The sequence below is a fragment of the Colletotrichum chrysophilum genome, assembly GCF_026319265.1.
Source record: "Colletotrichum chrysophilum strain AFK26 chromosome Unknown scaffold_107, whole genome shotgun sequence".
Classification (NCBI taxonomy): domain Eukaryota; kingdom Fungi; phylum Ascomycota; class Sordariomycetes; order Glomerellales; family Glomerellaceae; genus Colletotrichum; species Colletotrichum chrysophilum.
In genome coordinates this window covers 1-16330 of record NW_026517394.1, presented here as the reverse complement: position 1 = coordinate 16330, position 16330 = coordinate 1, and the positions used below count along the sequence as shown (strand labels likewise).

The following is a 16330-nucleotide window of genomic DNA, read 5'->3' as shown; positions in this document are numbered from 1 at the left end:
CTTTCCAGAAGTGTTGGGACGGTTGGTCTCCTTACTTTCATGAGGTCATAGAAGCCTGATGCCCCCACAGAAGCGCATGTTATCACACGAATCCAATGCAAAGGATTCTAATATTTACTGTTGGAAACTTGGCGTCAGCACTACGCTCCCGGCAATTGGTCCCTTCAACACCTTGGCGATTTATCTTGGCGATTAAGAAACCGCACTCCTGGTCGGCAAGAGGCCTTGCAAGCACTCGGACGGCCACTGCAACCTGAGCATCTGTGCCTCAATTGCGGAGGGCAGGGGTGATGGCGCCAACGCCACGTTCAAATGATGATCGGCCGGGGGAGACGCATTGCAGAATCGGCTTGGTCGCAGAGGCCATCCGCAGCCCCTCACCTTGCCTAGAACATCGAACTTTTCAATGCAGAAATCCCACGTCGCTGTTCTTGAGAGAATTGATCTTGAGGGATTCAGTAGAGATATAATGACATACCAAATTCGTACCAAAAAAAATTTCATCCGACGAGACTGGTTGGCGTTACGTGATGAGGGGCTTAACGGCGTGTCTTGCCAACGGCCCCAACTAGTGGTAAGGTTCTTATGTTAAGTCGAATGAGGAAGGTGATAGTACTAGCTTGGGCCTTTTGTTAAGAACAGTCAGTGGGAACTGTGGAATTCGGAACCGCGGGCCAGTTCTGGGCGTTTCCCGCCAAACCCCTGTCGCGTTGCAGTGCTGCTACTGCAGAGGGGATATTACCATGACACCACGAGATGGTCTGCATGTTGCTATCTGCAGGCCAAGGAAGGAAGGTAAACAGATGGACTTTTGCCCGGTGCAGCAGCGCCGCATGCATGGCAGGGCATATAAAAGCGACTTCCATGCCTCCCGGACAATACTTCACGAGCTGCTCGCCATCTTGTTCTGCTTGCACTCTGCAGTGGATCAGCTCAGCCATTTGTTGTTTTCGGTCTCGTCAGACTGAATATCAGACACAGCCATGAAGTTCTCTCTGGCTGATAGCAGCGCTGTTGTGCTTGCTCTGGCAACTCAGCTTGCCAGTGCGGCCGATTGCAATGCCGACAACTGTCTCCGCGCTCTGAGAGCTACTCAGACCCCGGGCCGCCTAGAGACTGCGCGTGCTTTCTGTGCCACTTTCACGGCTGGCACAGTTGCGCCTACTGCTACCCCGGCCTTCGCCCTCGACAACTGCAAGGCCAACCAAGTTGGCAATGCTGAGGTTCGCATCTCGAGTGCCTGTTCCTGCATTGCTGCGCCGTCGACCACCACCAGTGTGGGCACCCCCACCGGGGCTGCTTGCTCTGCAGTCAGCGCTTCATGGGCCGCTCAACTCGCAGCTACGGCTACACCGACTGTGGAGGCCAAGCTTGCCTACGACTGCATCAACTCTGCGCCTCTGAACAAGGCGGCGGCTCTTAAGTTTATCGACGAGCTGAAGCCGTACCTCGAGTGGCAGTCCGACTTGGCTTTCCTGAAGGACCCGCCAGCCGACTACTTCTTCCCGCCCCACGATCTCTTCGGTGCTCTCGACAAAGTCCGTGCCGGTATTGAGGCTGACCAGTACCCCAACGAATACTCCTGGCAGCAGGACATGTTCATCAATGTCTTCGGACCCGGCCACGACGGACACTTGTACGTTTACTCTGATATTCTCACCAACGCCATTGAGTGGCAGAGACCCTATGGTCTTGTCTCGATCAGCGAGGACGGCAGCTCCACGCCGGTTATCAAGATCTACGAGGACATCATCTCAACCCCCGACACCGCGTCCACTCTGAAGCTCATCAACGGTGTTGATGCGGTCAAATTCATCCAGGACCTCATCTTCAAGGTCACTGGCAACCAGGATGCCGACTCTGCCTACAACTCCATGTTCTACGAGAAGGCCTACGGAGCCGTCGGAGGCACGGGCTACTTCAAGCGGGGCGGCCGTACCCGTTACGTCTACCCTGGCGAAGCCACTTCCTTCACCTTCGAGAACGGCACCTCTGTCGAGCTTTCCAACGTTGCCAGACTCAAGGGCAACTGGACCGGCGTCGTCGACGGCACCACGTTCTTCAAGAAGTTCGCCCCAGGCGCCGTCGCCGCCAAGGAGGCCGCTCCCACCACTAGCGCCACACCGACTAGCTCCGCTGCACCCGCCGCCACACCTACTGGGGTGCCCGGCTACCCTGCCCCTGTCATCATCAGCAGCGACGAAATTGTGTCTGGCTACTTCATTGACCAGCCGGGCTTCGAGGATGTTGCCGTCTTGGCTATGCTCTCTTTCTCACCCGAGGACCCTCCTGAGTTCCAGAGGGTTGTTCAGGACTTCTTCGCGGCTGCTGTCCGCGCTGGAAAGACCAAGCTCGTCGTCGATGTACAGGTTAACGGTGGTGGATACATCTTCCAGGGCTACGATACGTAAGTAACCTCCCGTCTTTCAGGTTGATGTACCTCAGCTTGACGAGAAGAGTGTTGCTTACACATTTTCACAGATTCCGACAGATCTTCCCCGACATTGTCCAGGAGGGCACTGGCCACTGGCGCTACTCCCCTGGCTTCAAGGCCGTCTCAGAAGTGTTCTCCAAGAACTGCGAGGGATACGACCCCGAGACAGCTTCTGACGAACTCATTCAACAGTGTGAGGCCGTTTACAACTGGGGCTATGACTTGGACGGAAACCTGGACAAGTTCACCTCTTACTCGGACAAGTTCCCTCCGGTGAGTTGCTATCTGCACACATTTGAATCAATATCAAAAATGCTAACATGGACATTCAAGGCCGTGTACAAGGATGACCAGTACACAGACCTCATCCAGTGGGACTTCAACAACCCCTTGGACACCACCAACACCACCTATGGTATTGGTTACGACATCACTGGCTACGGCTCTCGCAAGAATTTCACCAGGCCCTTTGGCGGACCTGAGAACATCGTTCTTCTTTTCGATGGCTACTGCGCCTCGACTTGCACCCTCTTCTCTCAGTTCATGAAGTGGGACGCCGGAGTAAAGAGCATCGCCATGGGTGGCCGTCCTGAAATCAAGGGCAAGATCCAGGGCGTCGGCGGCGTCAAGGGATCGCAGAGCTACGGCTTCAGCAGCGTCTACGGCTACACGCAACTCGCCAAGGAAAATACCGAGGACCCGGCCCTGATTGCGGAGCTCGACCGCTTCACGACTTATGTCACCTCTCGTTCTTCAGCCGCCGGTGTCAACGTCAAGGACGAAATCCTCCGCCAGAACTGGGACGATGGCACCCCTGCGCAGTTCATTGCCGAGTACTCTGACTGCAGACTCTTCTGGGAGGCCAGCATGCACACCGACATCACCAACCTCTGGAAGGCCGCTGCCACGGCCGCTTTCAAGGGTGGAAAGTGCGCCTTTGGCGGCATTGACTACGCCTCCACCGGATCAGCTAGGAAGCGTACTGCTGAGCGCCCGGCGCCCTTTAACAGACCTCGTATTGGTATCCCGAAGGGTGTGCCGAAGCGCGTGCCTGTGGCCAAGCGCGACGTCGACGCTCCAAAGCCGTGGACCTTCGAGGCTAACCAGCTCATGGTTGCTGAGAATTAAGGCGGGATATGTTTGACCTCGAACAAGTAATACAGTAATCTAATAATATTAGTTATTAAGAGCATTGATGACCAACCTGAATCGTTGTCGAATACACCTTCACAAACTGTTTAACTTTTGTATGTGAATCGAATAATGCAGAGTGATCAGCCTTTTTTCTGAACCTTTAACAGCCGAACGGCGAACGTTCACATGGCCCCGACTGCCGTTCAATGACTGAAGCTCGAGTCTTATATATCCTTCGTCGAGATACAGTGAGAAGTAAACAATATACTTTTTGCTTCAGCTGCGCAGTAAAACATTTGGTAATCAGTGTCACTTTCGCCAATCTTCTACTGGGCGAGCACAGTGACTGATGTGTGTAAGCTTTCCCTTAGGTCGTCAATCCGAATTTCCCAAGACCGTTCCTCCATCCCCTCAATATGGACATTTAACATCAATTACCGGTCGTGGGCTTGACTAGAGTATGTTCGTTAGCGGTGGTGGCCTCTCACTTTCCCTGTGAAACCTATCTATCAATTTCGCCGATGACGGCTTTGGGTGCGCTCATGAGCGTTGACAACACTTGAAAGGTCATCGTTAACGTCCTCTGTGGAATGGTCTTGCGACTGATCTTGAGCGGGTCATTGCCTCCGGCGCGTAACTATTTATCTGTTGCCGGTTCACTCACGACGTGCAATGACGTGGTGTTTGAAGTGGCTTTATTACCAAAACTGTCCATGTGCATCACGGTGTAGATCCAATTTCGGTATAAGGTGTGCTAGAAACAAATGACATCACTGAGTGCGACAAATGGGGAGGCGTTCACAGATGCCAGATTTGAAAGGGCTGAGGGCCGGGCGGGCTGTCATGTATTGCCAAGAGACAGGGGTTCGGAAATCATTGCAATCAAGCTCATTCCTGAGTGCGTCGCCACAACTCGACCTGCATGTCGACTCCTTAGTGCTGACGTACCCGACCTTGAAATGCCCAAAATCGCTCAACTAGGCATGAAGGTCTCGCACGTACCATCTCGACCGGGCGCAAAGCGCGGTCTAGCGGCTGATCGTTTTCGAGATGGTTTACATGATCTCTAGGAAGTGAATAGTGAGCAAGTCGTAGGCTGCCTGTGTCCAGCCAGGTCGATGCGCTAACTTCCTTGTTTCCTACACCGGAAGAATCCAGCCTGCCAATGATTGGAGAGCTGGCTCAGAGAAGGGAAGGAGTTGCACTATATCTCGAAACCGTTATTAACCCACTCGTAGGGCCACGTTCCCCAGTCTCTACTCTCCCAGCCATAGATCTAGGCCTCTTAACTCCATTGCGTATCTGTTACCCCCCGGGCGTAGTCGACCTAAAATATATTCATCGCCAAGCCAACGGCTTATCTTATTCTTCCCTTGGGAGCTTACTGCTCATCACCACCACAAATATGAGAAGTCCTATCTTTGCTTGGCTTCTCGCCGTACTTCCCATCGCTACAGCCCTCCCAAACACCACAGTCGAAGTAGATCTCCTCTTTCCCCGCGGAAACACGACCTACACCCTCAACACCACAGGCATCCCCGTCTTGCTGTCGATCCACAACCCTTCCACAGCTAACGCTTACGGCTGGACGTTCTACTGGGAAGCATTTAAACAGCCGCATCCCGACCTGGATTGGCGTCTCCCCGTGAACAATATCTCCGCGCAGTTTGGAAACACAACTCGGTGGCCGGACAACCCGCATCTGATCACCGATACGACGGGTCCCCTTGAGGCGGGGACGTACACCTTCCACTGGAACCTCCAAGGCGGCCCTTGGTGCAAGTTCGAACCGGGATTCGGGAATTCATCTAGGATTGCGCTGCCTGTTGGCGGTGGATCGTTCGAGTTTCTGGTAGCGGACGAGACAGAGGCAGCGCCTGTCCTTGCTGGAGTTTGCGGCGAGGTGGCAGGAATGATGGACTATGCCTCCACGACTACTTTCGCGAATGACGGGATACCGGGGCTGGGGGGTCACACGGTGACGTGCGGCGTTACAAGCAGCGTTACTGCTACGGCAGAGAGCTGTAAAGCCACACTCAACGAGGGGCAGGCGAGGAGCGTGTCGAGTTTGATGGGTTGGGGGGAGTTTGCGACGGCGTCAGCGACGACAACGCCCACCACCACTGGTGGTACTGGCTCAAGCGAGGGGCGTGCTGTCTCGGTGCCAGTCCGGTTGTTGAGTTTGATGATGGCTTATATGCTTGTGCATATTGTCTGAGGTATGGGTATGGTTTTGAGAATGGTGATGCTTGCGGCTATGATGGTTGTTAGCCCGAGTTCACGCGTTTCGTGAAGGTCTAATGATTCTAGTACCGTTGAAATTATTGGCTTGTCTGACTACCCCTTGCACCGGTCGCCACACACTATAGACGGCTTTCACCAAAAGATTGTCGTTGGTAATTGAATCGCTTTGAACTCACGGAAACGTGCTAATTACTAAGGCCAAAAAGCCAGGCTAGACTCACTCTTCGGAGCAAGTTCCGGAGGGTATCCACTAGATCTGCTTCATCGGCCCCACCTGGATCGGAACACCATGAATACATGCCCGGTCGCAGACACCGAGTTCTCCGGCTACGGCTCGCTCACCTCGCCAAGGAATGGCTCGGTCTACGTGTCTTGACGGCTTGAGCTTTTACTTAGGTCGTTTGCAACTTGATTTGTGGCCAAATTGAACGCCTCAACAACTCTAACTCTGTGATCAGCAACTCGAAATCTCATGGCGACATTAGAGAAGCAGGAACGGACCAGCGTTAAAAGGGCCGGCTGCTGCTTCAGCGAGTCCGAAGACCCTCCTGTCCAGATATGATCATAACGGGACACTGAAATTTGAAAGGAAACGTCCAATACAGAGCACAAGCGGAGCGGAATCCTCGGGAAAATGTGGACTGTTGCCCGCCGGCGAGCGCCAAGTGCCAAGTCGCCGCCGGCGACCATAGCTGCATATGCGATTCCGCAGCTTTGGTTTATCACAAGCGTCGGCTGTGACGAACCACAGTTCTACCTGTTCTGCCGTGTCTCTGGATGCGATGCGGCTTCTATTAGCTCTTTTGACTTGAAATTTCACTTCTGAAAAACAACGTTGACCAGATTCATGATTTCAAGGGGGTTGTGCGGGCCCAACCGCCTGGTGTTGGCGGTGTCGGCAATGGGCGGCAGCGGTCTAGCATTTTGAGCACTCAAACGGACAAGTTTCCATCATTTCATATTTCAGGAGAGTATTTTCGGGTTTTCAAGCTTGTCGAATCTTTAGGTTTTAGAATCGCGATTGTCACATAATCTGCACGAAGAAAACGCCCAGCCGCACAAAGAGCTTATCTTCAATTGAGATCTGATTGGGAATTGATAAGGGGACCTGACGTCCAAGAAATACTAATACCTTGGCCACCCGGGTCCCAGCCAGTGAGAACCTAACACTGAACTCTCGGCTGCTGGGCACGTCTCGCCAAAGGAAGTGAGGATCCGCAAGCGAGCAACAAGCATTTTTGAGAACCACATTGGCTCCAGAGGTTCGCTAGATGATCCAATGGTTAAGATGAAATTGCTTTATTCTCTTCACAAAAAAGGCCCCGACGACTCCCACGGGGATATGGCTTATGCCGCCCTCGTGGGGTTGCTGCATTTCCATGGATTTTTAAGGCGACGTCAGCGGGTCGGTCACTTCTGGGCAGTTCCCCACGATGTCGTTCGTTACCGACCTTATCTCTTGGGTGAATCCATTACTCCGATAGATTGGAACAGTATGTCTTGGCTGAAGATGTTTATCTTTTTGCCCAGCATTAGCATTGGGGCGCCCGTATTGAGTTTTAGTGGTGGCTGATATCAGCGGCTTTGGCCCGTCGGCCCCTCAGGAATCAGGGGCGGCTCTATATAGACGGACGGATGTCCTCGGACGTAAGCGCGATATTTCCACCGCATCCATACAAAGAAGCAAGAGATATATTGCTCTCAATTGACATTAGTGGCACAAATTCGACACATCGCTGTTTCCTGCCGCCTTCGCCAGAGAGCATCAATGAGAGCATGGACTCGACTCCGGTTCTCCACCAAGGCTGGGGGTATGTCACATACTACAGTCTCTCTCATGTCACGCGAACCAGCTTTGACTGACAGATGAAAGCTATGGCCTCATGATCGGCCTCGGATTCCTTTTTGCGTAAGCATGTGTATTGACACCATTGTGGATCGCCAGCTAACCATCGCCTCAGAGTGCTCATGATTGTCATCACGTGGGCATTGAAGAGATACAATTATGAACTACAGACTTCTGAGATGTTCACGACTGCGGGCCGATCGCTCAAGTCTGGCTTGGTACATGCTCAGCAGTCAGGCGACTGGACGATAAGCTGATGTTTAATAGGTTGCGTCTTCCGTACTGTCAACCTGGACATGGGCGGCAACCCTGCTGCAAAGCACCGCGGTCGCATATAAGTAGTATGTGTTCGACATCTTCCTTCGATATCAATTTTCATCGCTCATGCAAACGCAGTGGTGTCTCTGGTCCGGTCTGGTATGCCTCCGGAGCCACGGTCCAAATCATTCTCTTTGCGACGCTCGCAATTGAACTAAAGAGACGAGCGCCGAACGCCCACACATGTAGGATGCCGGGACCTAAATGACGGTGCACTGTTTGCTAATCAGTTCAACAGTCCTTGAGGTAGTAAAGGCGAGATATGGTCCGGTTACGCACTGCGTATACATCGTCTTTTGCTGCTTCTGTAACATTCTCGGTAAGCCTTGTGACAAGTATCATGGCGGCACTAAGCTAAGTCTGGACCCCAGTGACAGCGATGCTGCTCACGGGAGGATCAGCTGTGATTCAAAATCTTACGGGCGCTCCAGTAGCTGCTTCAGTCTTTCTCTTCCCCATTGGTGAGCACCCTTCATTTGAAATGCAGCATACGATGTGCCTGATGCTCATACATGGACAGGCGTCGTGGTGTACACCCTTTTCGGCGGTATCAAAGCGACTTTTATCACGGACTACATCAACGGACTCGTCATTCTCATTATCATTTTCGTGTTTGCCTTCGCAGTGTACTCGACGAATGACATTTTAGGCTCGCCAGGACGCGTGTGGGAAATTCTGACCGATCTGGCTGCCGAACGGCCCTTGTCTGGCAATGCTGGCGGTAGTTATCTGACTATGAGATCACAGGGTGGAGGTATGCAAATATTCATGCTGACATCAGTAGATTGCTGACAAGCATTTAGTCGAGTTCTTCATCATCAACCTGTGCGGAAACTTTGGCACTGTGTTCCTCGATAACGGGTACTACAACAAGGCAATTGCAGCATCTCCGGTTGATGCACTGCCAGGATACGTCATGGGGTAAGGCCACCGCGATATGAGCCCACGTTCGCAGGCTAATTCGTTGTGATAGTGGAGTAAGTTGGTTCGCCGTTCCTTGGTTGACGGCGACAACCATGGGTCTTGCTGGACTGGCCCTGGAAAGATACGACATCTGGCCCTCATTCCCAAACCGGATGCCCGCAGCCGATGTCGATGCGGGCTTGGTTCTCCCAACAGTTGCCGTTGCTCTGCTTGGAAAGGGCGGCGCTGTTGCAACCCTCATTCTCGCGGTAAGTATTATCCATCTCTTAAAGAACACGGGCTGACAGGACCAAGTTTATGGCCATCATGTCGACTTACAGCTCTGAACTCATCGCAATCTCGTCAATTTGCACCTACGACATTTACAAGACGTACGTCAACCCCGCGGCAACTGGCAAGCAACTCATGCGCATCAACTACATCGGTATGGCCGCATTTGCCCTTGTCATGGCTGGTCTGGCGACTGGGTTCAACTACATTGGGATCTCCATGGGCTATCTGTACCTCATGATGGGTGTCATCATCTCCTCGGCTGTTCTCCCCGCAACTTTGACGCTCCTTTGGTCAGGCCAGTCCTGGGCTGCGGCAACCTTCAGCCCTATCATCGGCTTCGTCTTGTCCATGACGGCATGGCTAGTCACGACAAAGATCAAGTATGGCCAGCTGAGCGTTGAGACGACCGGAGCCAACACTCCGATGCTGGCTGGGAATCTCACTTCGCTACTCTCTCCTGTTGTCTTCATTCCACTTCTCACCTTCATCCCCCCCTTCAAGCATCAGAAGTACGACTGGCAAAGCATGCTCAATATCCGCAAAGGAGACGATCATGAGATTGTTGATGCTGCAAATGTCGACTTGGAGAACATGAATGAAAGGCCCCATGCTGTCGACAGCGACGTAGACGAGCGGGTAAAATTGGACCGTGCCGCCAAGATTGCCCGCTGGCTCACCGTCGGTGTGACCCTTGTCTTACTGATACTTTGGCCGATGCCGCTATATGGCAGTGGCTATGTTTTCAGCAAACAAGTATGTAACCATCTCTTACTTCTCATCATATATTGAACTAACGGCTGCAAAGTTTTTCACCGGATGGGTCGTGGTCGGCATCACCTGGCTTTTCGCTTCAGTCATCATGGTTGTATTCTTACCCATATTTGAGTCTCGGAGTACAGTCATACGTACCACGCGAATGATGTTCAAAGATCTACTCGGTATGCGCGGCGGGAAGGTCATTAGCGAAGGCCACTCTCCTGGATCAAGAACGCCGCCGGAGCTTGCAAGTACAGCAAAGATGGAGCTCAAATCGTGACAAACAGGGGCATAACACAACACAAGAAGCATACCAAAGAGGCTTTGCATTTCTGCAGACGTATCATGAAAAACACATAGATCCTGTACAATGTCTTTTCGGTTACATACATGAGTCCCGAGCTCCCGCAATTATGCCACCCTCGTAACGCAATGCTTATCGGAAAAACGCCTGCCCTTCTGCGAGTACAGATGTCTACTGCCACATAGAAGACCGAATGTAAGTGTGCCTGGATGCTCCGTGACTGAAATTTGAGCCCACCCTGTCCACGGTGTCATTTATTGCGCAATGTAGCGCAATTTCCTCAAGTTCTGGGAACGACGGCCCTCCTTGATTGCTGATAAGCCAATCCACAGAATTTTCGTGCCCCTGAGAGACCCAATAGAAAAACGTTCTCTTGAGGGTACGAGGAAGCGTAAAGAAGAAGTGATTGGGCTGCGGGTCGTACCAGCTGGGATCATTGCCATTGCCCGTCTCATCCTCCACAAGACCGTGGGCAATGTTTGAGTTGTCTATAGACCCAAGGTCAATCCACAGGCTCTGGAGGTTGTCGAATGATTCAAGCGTTGAGATCTCTCCCAAACCCCAAATTCGACTAAACACGTGTATGCATAGAGTACGGAGAGACTTCGCATGTCTGCGCTGTAGGGCTTGAATGACAATACCAGGAGCTATGGCGAAGACGGAATAGTGAGACATTATGTATCTGAAGACCGACACAAGAGTGCAATGGTCGAGCATCCTCGCAAGTTCTTGCTCGTTAACCGGGCATCCGTTCAGTGTGATGTTCGTCAAGTTTTGAAACTTGGGTCCGGAGAAATGGGAGGGTGAAAGCGTCATGTATAGAGGGAGGCCCTCTGCTTCGACGTAGAGGTTTCTGACGGGGCTCAAATCTACAACCAGGTCAAAATCATGGCAAAACCATAGGCCTCCCCGAAGATGGAGTAGAGGCCAGTTACTGCAGTTTTCGAGTCTCACGGCCACAGACCGGAGATTGGGGAGGATCAGGCCTTTGAAAAGGGACGTAGAAGGCGGCTCCGTTCCTCTAAAGACTCTGCTTATGATCTTGATGCCAATGTCTTCGATGCTGGGCATCTTGGCCAGAATAACTCTTGCTAGAAGACTAGTCCACTCGCAATGAAGACTGTCACTCGGGAACGGGGCTGTTGAGAATGATAACGCCGCTGGATACTGTACATTGCACGCTGTGGCCATCTCCAACACGAAGTCTAGGTGCCATTGCTGAGGCGGTGGCAATGAACCTTCCTTGGGGTAGACCTCGAAGGCAAGACCCATGTAGAGCATCCGTACCGCAGGACCCATTGCAGGGTTCTTCTTCAGACTCCATAGAAGTGAGACGACGCGCCAAATTGAATCGCCTTTGACAATGATTGTTCGGTAGAGACAGCCGCTGTCAGCGATGCAGCGCCTCAATCGTCTGTTGGTGACTGAGAGACGTTCTACCGTACGCCAATCGTGCTGTAACGTGTCGTAAACCGTGCCAAAGTCGTACGTCGCTCTGCTTGCGAACACCTCATGCATTGGCCGAATCGGACGAAGAAAGGAGCAAATCATGAAAATGAGCTCAGGAGGAAGCTCGTCAAGTGCAAATGTCCCCAGCCCCGTGCGCAGAGACAGGGAACTGATGGCTTGGGCACAGTCGACATCATCTGGCTGTGTCCTGCCAGACACCATCTGTTCTTCCGACATTGTCCGGAGGAGGTTGGTTGTAAATCAGAGGGTGAAAGAGTGGGTTGCCATAGCTGTTTATCAGAGATGGAAGGATTACAGACGAACTCTCAGTTGACTCTTGGCTCTGAGTTCTTGGGCCAGTTAAGTAGGGCAAGGCTGGCGCGACCGGTGCTTGGAGAAGAAGCTAGACCCATGATTCATTCTCGGTGATACGTTCAAAGGGAGAAAGATGGATAGCCTTCATGCACTCTTCGCGGAAAGCCATAACAAAAAGCCTCTTCAGCCTGATGACTCGATCTTCGGACCACCTTTTCAAGGCTTTGACTAAGCGATACCAAGACTTTTCTTTTCGGGTTCTATCATCTGGAAATCGTAAGAACTGCAAGAAGATGATCATAACTATCCCTTTCGCATTCATCTGGACTTTATCACCCTTTGCTAGAATCCTTGCCTGATGTGGAAATCAAAAAACGACTCCCTGTGCCCTGGTCGATCCATTCCATTGGGTCAACGTGCAAGTACTTATTAGTCAAAATTCGAAGCTGCATTTATGCCTTTGATGACCAGATATTTTCCTCCAGATGCGGTCGCATGTCAAAACTTTCCAGCTCTGTGATCCAAGTATCTCAGAATGTGCTCAACCTCAACATCGGCAGCCTTAAGAATATGAGTGGGGCCAAATCGCGGGCTCCATCCGATTTGGCCGCCATGTTTAGCCGTCAACGTGCACCTGAGATTCAATCAGCATGGCAAGCAAAGCAAATATTACGAGGAACGTAAAAATTGAGCCATATGAACTTACTTTCCTCCCACTCTCATTGCAACGAGAGAGGGATCTGTGTTGAGTCCCTGTGCCATTTTCACCAAAGCGATGTCGTCAACAGGAGTGATAGTCTCGTCCTCAATGATACCCCTGACTTTCAACGCCAGCGCCATCGCGGCATATATGTCATCCCATGCGATACTGCCCGAAGCTGCTAGATAATAGCCATTCCTGCCGTGCCCTATGTTTTTATCTTCGAGGATGGACCGCAGGATTTGCAGATAGAGTGCTGTGTTGTCGCTGATATGGCACACCGGCCAGGTCTAGGGAGCTTGTCAAACCCTCTCCCCGTAGCCCAAGAGATGAGTTGGACTTACAGGCTGATTGGGCGTAACTGAGTGAACCCGACCAGAAGCTATGGCTGCTTTGACGATGTCCGTGGTCTGGATAGATATGGTGTTCCCAAAGCCTGCGCCCTTTCCGTCTACGCGAAACGTCAGCGGTTTAGAGGGGTCCTAATATGTTCGCAAATACGTTTGGCTCCTTAAGAAGATAGACATGACTGATACCGCAGCGGAGTGGGGTTGTGAGGGGTCAAGGGCATGACAGATATTGCGGAGAGAACGCGGGCATGAGTGGTAACTCAAGATATCCCTCCCCAACATCCAAGGGCTGATGAATTTCATGCAAGACTTACAAACGATACACGGGGCAAAGATGTAGGATCGTACCCCATTGCCTTCAGCTTCTTCGATGATCGTGTTATTGGTGTCAACACACTTTGCATACCTTTGTCAGACGAATGTGTTCCAAGTTGGCTGTTGAGAACCCGCCTTCTGAAGAATATTGGCTGACGCCTTTTGTCCTTTCTGAATGTCATAGAGGTTGGGGTCAGTGTCCAAAAGCTCTCTGTCTGTCGGAGCGCCAGCGTCACTGGAGAAGATCTTTGCGCCAGATGTCTTGCGAGGAATCTGTTAGCTTGGGGTGGAACAAGCATCGTCGATTAACATCGGATTTACTGACGTGAAGAAAGTGCACATCTTGCCCAGTGGTCTGCCTCAAATCGCCCAAGGCCTTGATCAGGTTCTCTTGAGCGGTCGATTCGAAAACGTCGATCAGGTAGAACACCACAGATATCTTGTTCTGCATAGCCACATCTCTGACTGCCTTGGCATCCTTCGAGGACACGCTCAAGGGCTCAGCGCCATATTGTTGAACTGCTTCCTTCTGGGCGTCTGATCGAACCAATGCGTAGATCTTGTCATAGCCGCTCAAGCCATAACTTTCCAACCCAGCAAACAGGCTACCTCCGAGGTAGCCAGAGGCCCCGGTCAGGAGAACATTGTGGGGCTGGCCACTTTGCATGGTTGCTGTTGAGTAAGAACATGGAATATCTTGTCGGGTGGATAGTAAGCTCTAAGGAAGTCGGTTTCGGTATTGCCATTTATGACCGGACGGACCTTTCCATGTCATTTCAAGGGATCTATTTTCCGCGTTCTTGCGAATTTGTCAGACCTAAGGAATTGCCCGAGCAACTCTTCCTCTCACCTTCGTCATCCGATGTTAATCCAGGCGGGCACTAGCGCGAGTTTCTGCGAGGTGTCAGCCACCTGCATAATATGTGGGACCGCAGGCACAAGATGCAGCACGAATACTATACCACCGAAATACACATGGAAATTCAAAGCTGGAATTCTTGTAGATTTCTGAATGAATCTCGGCATCGCCAGGTGGACGTTGATCGCGCTATTTCAGTCGGCTCGGCCCCTCCTCGATCGCCTAGCTAGGTACGACGCCCAGCGGCAACAGGCTCAGGGGCAATCTACTCTTCCGTTCATCAGACGACGTTTTCTTGCAAGAATATTCTCCCTCATGCCTACCCAGCATGTGGTATAGTCCTCAGAGGCGTGCGAGTCAAACCCTACGCGAGAAGGTTGGGCTGAACCATCAAGAAAGACAGAGGTTTTGGTTGGCATTTGGTTCCGATGTACGCCTTGAGATATTATTGAGGGATGCGTGTTCGCTCTATGTACAGGTCTATGTATGCCAGGCCGTAATCTACAGATGCCTCCCTATGGTCATGGTGTACAGGAATATCTTTACTGGGACCTCAAGGAAAGTGGATGAAAACCTTGATTTCGTCGTGCGCGTTAAACCGGGCGTAGTATGCTGGAACATCCTCGATCGAGATACTTGCCGAAGCCACGAAATGAGGGCTCGCTTTACCGCTACTGATAAGCTCAACCAGCATCGGTGCATACACCTTTGGATCGACAGGGCCCGCTTGGAACTTCAAGCGTTTGCCAAAGAAGTCCGAAAGGGGAAACGAAGCGATGGGCGAGAATGTGGGTCCGAGAGGGGAGCCGGGCGAGTCGGGTTGGGCCATGTACACCCCAACCTGACCGATCCCGCCCCCGACATGGGTAAGGTTGACCATCTGGTTCAGAATGATGTTTGGCTCGTGCTCCAGCGTCGAGTTCAGGGCTTCGATACCCACGCAGTCGATGGATCGCGTAACGCCGTTCGGCTCGGCGGCCAGGATTTGAGCGACGGGATCGCTGGTTGCAAAATTGATGGGGATGGCTCCAATTGAGGCAGCGCGGTCAAGTCGGGCTTGGACATGATCAACCACATACACCTTTGAGGCGCCGCGAAGTACGGCAGAATAAGCCGCTAAAAGTCCGACCGGACCAGCCCCAAAGACCGCAACGGTATCTCCCGTCTCGAAGCCAGAGAAGTCAAGGCTGGCCCAACCGGTGGCAAAGATATCAGAAATGGTGAGATAGTCTTGCTCAATGGTGGTGTTGGTCGTCTCACGGGTCAGTGGAATTGGGATGAGATTGGAGTCAGCGAACCTAACTCTGGCATATTCGGCTTTATCGAGGTCAGTAATACACCCTTCTGCAGGTCATCCTCTTGCTAAAGTTAGGTGACTTACATTAAAGACCGTCAGTCACGACAGCTCCATTCCCATAAAAGTCCAAAGCCGTAGGTTCCATCTCCAGCCGACCATGGTTTACAGTATCGGGAATAATAACGTAGTCACCAACTTCCAACCCAGACACAGCGCTTCCAAGCTCCAAGATATATCCAATAGCCTCATATCCCATATTCCAAGGAGGAGCGCCACCTTAGTACCCACGATAAACATAAAGGTCAGAGCCGCAAAGGGCTGACGTAGTGATTCAGACGACGGCGTCAGTCTGGTTCAATATAGTAGGCATCAGGATATTTTCAAGAGTCATCTCTCCAAGAACGCCCTAATACATGATGCCATGCATCAGCGCGCTGCCGAAAGAGCTGTTGAGAGCCATGTCGGAGAATGATGTTTGAATTCAACAAGTGTGATGAGAAACAGAGTACTAATCATAATTATGCCTGAGAAGACTAGCTTTTATATATCTTTCAGTCCAGCTATCTCATATCAACACGCAACTCTGGTCTTAGTCTTTTATACCAATAACTCCATTTACAATACTGTTATTGGGGTTTAGTAGCTAGGCCTATACAGCAGCTCTTCCAGGCTTGCGTACAGGTAGGCTACTTCCCTAGACCCTTCCGCAAAGCGGAGGTTGTTATGATCCAGAAGCCGGGGAAAACAGACTTCTCTAAGACTGGGTCCTGGCGCCCGATATCTCTATTATCCTGCTTAGGCAAAGGCTTAGA

The 16330-nt window shown here is 51.7% G+C and overlaps 6 protein-coding genes across 6 annotated transcripts; 3 read left to right on the top strand and 3 right to left on the bottom strand.

The window, feature by feature from the left end:
• Window positions 1-983: 983 nt before the first annotated feature.
• COL26b_010217 (uncharacterized protein) lies at window positions 984-3562 on the top strand (the record flags this gene model as incomplete). The annotated part of the gene is made up of 3 exons (XM_053182924.1): window positions 984-2407; window positions 2482-2707; window positions 2768-3562. 3 exons carry the CDS (start codon window positions 984-986, stop codon window positions 3560-3562), a joined length of 2445 nt encoding a protein of 814 aa, XP_053033093.1.
• A 4793-nt stretch (window positions 3563-8355) lies between these two features.
• On the top strand, window positions 8356-8901 carry COL26b_010216 (uncharacterized protein; the record flags this gene model as incomplete). The annotated part of the gene is made up of 3 exons (XM_053182923.1): window positions 8356-8437; window positions 8464-8730; window positions 8780-8901. The coding sequence occupies 3 exons, from the start codon at window positions 8356-8358 to the stop codon at window positions 8899-8901; spliced, it is 471 nt and encodes a 156-aa protein (XP_053033092.1).
• Window positions 8902-8992: 91 nt separating this feature from the next.
• COL26b_010215 (uncharacterized protein) lies at window positions 8993-10209 on the top strand (the record flags this gene model as incomplete). Its single annotated transcript, XM_053182922.1, has 3 exons — window positions 8993-9148; window positions 9195-9855; window positions 10103-10209. The coding sequence occupies 3 exons, from the start codon at window positions 8993-8995 to the stop codon at window positions 10207-10209; spliced, it is 924 nt and encodes a 307-aa protein (XP_053033091.1).
• A 2286-nt stretch (window positions 10210-12495) lies between these two features.
• COL26b_010214 (uncharacterized protein) lies at window positions 12496-12837 on the bottom strand (the record flags this gene model as incomplete). Its single annotated transcript, XM_053182921.1, has 2 exons — window positions 12496-12631; window positions 12704-12837. 2 exons carry the CDS (start codon window positions 12835-12837, stop codon window positions 12496-12498), a joined length of 270 nt encoding a protein of 89 aa, XP_053033090.1.
• Window positions 12838-13458: 621 nt separating this feature from the next.
• Window positions 13459-14029, bottom strand: COL26b_010213 (uncharacterized protein; the record flags this gene model as incomplete). Its single annotated transcript, XM_053182920.1, has 2 exons — window positions 13459-13635; window positions 13688-14029. The coding sequence occupies 2 exons, from the start codon at window positions 14027-14029 to the stop codon at window positions 13459-13461; spliced, it is 519 nt and encodes a 172-aa protein (XP_053033089.1).
• A 745-nt stretch (window positions 14030-14774) lies between these two features.
• COL26b_010212 (uncharacterized protein) lies at window positions 14775-15532 on the bottom strand (the record flags this gene model as incomplete). The annotated part of the gene is made up of 2 exons (XM_053182919.1): window positions 14775-15451; window positions 15520-15532. The coding sequence occupies 2 exons, from the start codon at window positions 15530-15532 to the stop codon at window positions 14775-14777; spliced, it is 690 nt and encodes a 229-aa protein (XP_053033088.1).
• Window positions 15533-16330: the final 798 nt, after the last annotated feature.